General features: G+C 47.6%; 1 protein-coding gene across 3 annotated transcripts; it reads right to left on the bottom strand.

Annotated features, from left to right (window-relative positions):
* Positions 1 to 969: 969 nt before the first annotated feature.
* On the bottom strand, positions 970 to 4288 carry LOC117846352 (uncharacterized). Of its 3 annotated transcripts, none has more exons than XR_004638287.2 (2): positions 1653 to 1837; positions 970 to 1339 (listed from the first exon to the last, which is right to left on the bottom strand). XR_004638287.2 is itself a non-coding variant. In XM_034727495.2 (2 exons), exon 1 carries the CDS (start codon positions 4213 to 4215, stop codon positions 3046 to 3048), a length of 1170 nt encoding a protein of 389 aa, XP_034583386.1. In that variant the 5' UTR covers positions 4216 to 4288; the 3' UTR covers positions 970 to 1339; positions 3035 to 3045. The 3 variants fall into 3 exon arrangements, 2 of the variants coding, with proteins under 2 accessions (XP_034583386.1, XP_034583385.1); XM_034727495.2 differs by lacking the exon at positions 1653 to 1837 and adding an exon at positions 3035 to 4288; XM_034727494.2 differs by lacking the exons at positions 970 to 1339; positions 1653 to 1837 and adding exons at positions 1858 to 1954; positions 3035 to 4288.
* Positions 4289 to 5243: the final 955 nt, after the last annotated feature.

Raw genomic sequence — 5243 nt, 5'->3', positions numbered from 1 at the left:
TTCTGATGTGGCCCCTACGCCTGCTTATTACGGTTTACGGATCTTTGCTTCTCGCTTGCGTCTGTTGAGGTGAGATGCATCATGAATGTCCTTCCATCTCTAACATCAGACCGTGCCGGGATAGAACCATGGGCAGTGGTGCTCTGGCTCCATGCCTGCCTGCGTCGTTGCATTGTCTCCTTGATGATGGCCATCAGCTCATCCCTCGTCAACGTCGCGTTAGCGATCTGAAGCTCCGTGCCTCCTCGATCCATCAAGCTCCGTGCGGTACGCAGGACAGTACTGGGAAAGGAACAATCGGCGAAGGACACAACACAATGAGCCAAGCAGGAGTAAGAGTTGGGCCGGCGATATGGCTGCAGCAAACCAACCGGCAAGCAAGCTAGGAAGCATGACACGAGGATAGGATAATCCAGACGAGACAGAACCATACGGATCAATGGATCATGTAGACATGCCCACCGGGCACCGGCCACCGGTTCAACGACGGAAGAATCCCGGTGGTCACTGATTAGGTTCAGAAAAAAAAAAATCACTGACGACCCGAACGACCAACAACGAACATAAGCTGAGCTATATCATAGAATTATACGGTCAGCTTCAGAGGACCTTATACATCCTGCAAGATTATAAATTGTGCGGGCGCCAATTTACAAGGCAGTTCAGTCTCGAAATAGATAGATAAAGATACACAAGTTTAACAGACTTCAATGAAAAATAGAGAACTACAGTACGATAGTAGACCTGATTCTTGATTCTTCCTTTTTTTTAAAAAACAAAAAGACTTAGTAGATCTGAATCTTTGCCATTCTCCAGTAGATCATCATTTTTAAGTACCCTCCGGCATGACCATTCATCAGTCCTCCGTCTAGTGGATGGTTTTCTTCTTTCATTTACTTGTCCATACCCTCCCCCTCCCCAACCCAATATGCATATATAAATCTACAGAGCAAGCAGCTCAACAAAAACTGAAAAAAGGGACCAAGTTGCTGTGTGCGGCCACGGTAACATTTTCGTAAATACATGTGTTTGTCTGTTCTCTTGCTTACAACTGTCACAAAGTAGTTTTGTCTCGATGATCTTTTCAAAAAAAAAAAAGTTCTGTCTCAATGTCGAGTGGTGGCAGTTCTTCAGCAGGCTCAAGTCAGGGGCTCAGGCTTGAATACAAGTGAGACAGCAATCAAGTTCTCCGCAATTAGCTGTTGTGACCCATTCTTCTGAAAATGCCCGTCTGAAAAAATGGCAGCCACCTCCTGCAGAACTCTCAACCTTTCTTCCAAATTCTCAGGCTATCAGATAGCGAGCCATCGATGACTGCACGGCTGTACCAGCACTCATCCTGCAAGAGCATGCACTATAGGTCAAGGAAGAACAGATTTTTTTTTCCTTCACTATATAACATCGATTGTAGAAGCTGAAATTATATACTTTTGGTCACATTCGTTAAGGCATAAGTGAGGAAAATTCAAATGTATAAGACAGATACTAGCTAAGAATATAGGAGAATAAACAGATATTCAACTATTCAAGCTAGTTTCCTTAGCCACTGAACTGAACATCCCAACCAAATTTTTTGTGAGGAATATGCATAGCCAACAGGATTTTAACTGCTTTTGTTTCAATAAACTCAAAACCATTTCTGAATATTTTACCTTTTTAAAACAATAGTCTGGAACTGCATGTTCACATGAAAGAATACTAAGTTGCTTGGTTCAAAATGGAATAGATGATCCATAAGTTTCAGGTCAGTTGTTGAATATCATCCTCGTGTTGCTGCATCCCTCTCCTTCTCTGTAGCTGCCCTGCCCCCTCTTTTTCTCACGCAACAACAGTGAACCCCCCCCCCCCCCCCACCCACACACACCCAAAACCCACCCACCCTGGGCGCGCGCGGGGGCATGTTGAGAAGGATGCTTTCTGTGGCTTTCCACTGAGAGCATTCATCAATATCAGCCTGACGAACAGATAAAATGTCAAACATTGCATCAAAATACTGGCGGAAGTGAGGGTGCATCATTACATCAAAATATTGGATTAAAAAATAGCTGACATTTATGTAATCACTGGCAATAGCTAATTCCTCCACTAAATATTCCAAGAGACTGCTGTAGATAGCCAGCACAGCTTACACCTTGTGATGCAAGTTCAAAATATATCAACCATGTGAAGTTGATAGCATAGGCCAAAAGTTAAGAGTACTAGGACCATCAGGTGGGAAGAGGGATCCATGAAAGCAAGAAAAGCTACTAAGTCGTTGTGTTCAAAGCCAATCAAGCTCTTTCTGGAACGATAGTACCTCAACAAGATGCCCCAAGTCCAAATATAATGAAGCCCAGTTCAAACACAGTTTATTTTGTCCACATGGTTAACAAATTATTAAGAGAAGTAATGCATACCAATCAGTATACTACAGCATAATAAAACACCAGCAAGAACATACCAGCAGTGTAATCTTGATTAAGAGTTACGAGTTACGACCCAGAACATTAGCACTGTGACTGCAGGTCAGCCTGCTATTCTCCATGCTCTCATAGTTCATAAAGCATACACAAGTGCATTGCAAACACTGCCACACCCTTATTGCCCCTTATGTGTTCAAATTTTAAAGATTGGCTGGCAGTTCAGCGTTAACATGGAAAACAGATCAACTACTGCTACTACCTGCTTTTACCAATGGATATTAGCATACTATATTGTAACTCTGAGAACATGAATGCATCAAAGAGAATCATCTGAGTATCTGACTAAAGATCGTATGAAAATACTATCTTCATTGCATTCCCTACACTATGAGCCACTAGTGAATTTAAGTGTAGAACAAGCAGTTCCTTGAATAATAGTGCAAAGTAAAAAACAAACCAGGATTGCAACTCTTATTTTCACATACACTCAAATCAAATGTCATTTACCAAATGTTGGACTACCAGACAAGCATGACTTGCAAACAAAAGCATAATCCTGCATTACATGAGCAACTATGCATTCTCAGCAAGCATAAATAAGACGCCAAGGAAAAATTGGATAGCAAGCTTACCAGTTACCACTTCATATACTTGGTACACACAATGATGGTGGAAAACCAGTATACAGTTTGGCATATAGAAGATGCTTCAAGTCACACATTTTCTCAATCTGCATAGACTCAAACTCAACAGAGAAGTATCCTATGTCAACCTCATCAGTAGAAGAGCCCAGGTGCAAATTCCATGGAATCCCACGAAGGAGTAAGTGCCTATCCATTGCATCTGCAAAGCTGAAAACATATTGGGCAGGCAACCTGACTCTCCTCTTGAACTGCCACATGCTGTTGCCTTCTTCGTCGATATCCCGAACAGTGTAAACAAGGTAAGATGCAGCAGAAATAATGCTGTTGTAGAGAGTGAACATTCCAATGCTGCCTTCCCCTGCCTCCACAATGACAGAATCCTGCTGGCCGAGACCAGACGGGATGTCAACGGAGGAGAACTCCATGGAGCGCGGGTCGAGCACAAGAAAATTATTAATCCCAGTCACCACCTTCCAGTAGAAGCAGCCGCAGGCGTAGGAGGACCATGAGAACTTGCAAGAGGGCTGCAAGCCGGCGTCCACGGTCAGACTTTCCCATTGTCCGGTGGCCGACGAGAAGACGAAGGCGACCAGCTGTCCAGGCTTGCACTCCACCACGCAGACCACCCTGAACGACGTCTCCGAGTCCTCGTCACTGGCGGGGACGAGGAACGGCTCCAGACGCCCGCGGCGCTGCGCGGCGGGGCGCCCGGGGATCTGGGGGAGGAAGAGGTACCGCCGGGACAACGGGTCGCACACCGCGAAGTCGCCGCTCATGGCCTCGCGCTCGAGGAGGACGCGTCCATCGCGGGAGTCGACCGGGATCCAGCGGCCGGCGGAGGGGACGAAGGAGAAGGAGAGGTCGGCGGCCCGCTGCAGCGCCCGCGCGAAGGGCGCGTTGGAATGGGGCGGCTCCGCGGGGTGGATGGACGAGAAGAGCAGTAGGCCGAGGACGGGCGACGCGTGGACGGAGCGCAGGCGGCGGAGGAAGGCGCGGTCCGCGACGACGCGGCGGAAGGCGGCGCAGGCGGTGGCGGCGCGCCCGACATCGGCGAGGGCGGGCAGGCGGAGGAAGATCTCCGCGAGGAGGTCGTCGTTGAGGCACAAAAGTGGGGGCGGCGCCGCCGGGGCGTCGATACGCTTGGCGCTGGGATGATCCGGCGAGGCCATCGCGTCGCCGGCGTTCCGTGAGCGGTGGTGGACTGGTGGGTGGGGGAAATGGCCAAACGGGGTCCACGGCTCGCTGCTCGCCTCTTCTTCGGTCTTTTTTGCCCATGCCAGCGCCTGTGTCAAGTACTAGAGATGGGCCAGTGGGCCAGAGTAGGTCGTATGCTGAATTTGGGCTGGAGACCATGAATCGTCTGAGTTTTGGCCCAACACTGTAATGTGTTGTGTGCCACTGCCATGTGAGAGCTGCTGAGCCGATGAAAGACATTTCGGACGTGATTGATGCCTGCAGCCCCTCCATCCAGGCTCCTGGATGCAAGGTCTGCATGCCTATGCTAGGGGTTGGGTTAGGTTCCCGGAGTGCAAAAGCGGCCTCCCAACCAGGTTCCCTCGGTACAGAGAGATTGGGCGTTTTTTCGAGCCTGACTCACACAATGCGCGCAGAAGCACATGGCCTGCATATCATAGAGAAGGAGATGCAGACATTCAGACAACCAATCACTTAATTTTTGTAACCTCCACGTATGGATTCATACAACCAAACAAAAAGCTCTTGTACACCCTCAGCCTGGCCACCAAGAGTCTGGTTTCTAGGAACGGGCTTAGCTAGGAGCTGCAGGCATCCCATCACACCCTTGGTGTGCCCACAGGCATATCGATCTGGGGATCCTGCGTGCGTGGTCGCTATTGTTTCTGGTCCGAATAAAAAGCCTTAGCTTGAAGTTACTAACTGCTAAGCCCATAGCCCAATATGCTAAAGACGTTTACACCTATTTGAGAACGACGTGAGTAAACTTTTTTTTAAATTGAGATCAATGATATGACTAAGGGCGGTCTCAGTGAAATCATGCACCGTTACCAAGACTGTCATGTCATCTTTTCAATGAATGAAACTATCACTCTCAGTGTAGTAATTTCATTGCATAGTTTCATAAACAACCTGCAACATTTAATTTTTTGCGTGGAGTTATGATCAAATGTGTCATGCAATGAAACTGCAACATTCTCAGTGCAAGTTTCATTAGATTTCA

Source organism: Setaria viridis, chromosome 2, assembly GCF_005286985.2.
Source record: "Setaria viridis chromosome 2, Setaria_viridis_v4.0, whole genome shotgun sequence".
Taxonomy (NCBI): domain Eukaryota; kingdom Viridiplantae; phylum Streptophyta; class Magnoliopsida; order Poales; family Poaceae; genus Setaria; species Setaria viridis.
Note: the sequence above shows the minus strand (reverse complement) of the source record. Positions and strands in the feature narration are given on the sequence as shown.

Coding starts and splice junctions, on each gene's coding strand:
- LOC117846352 (XM_034727495.2), bottom strand. CDS start 4,215: ATGGCCTCGCCGGATCATCCCAGCGCCAAGCGTATCGACGCCCCGGCG.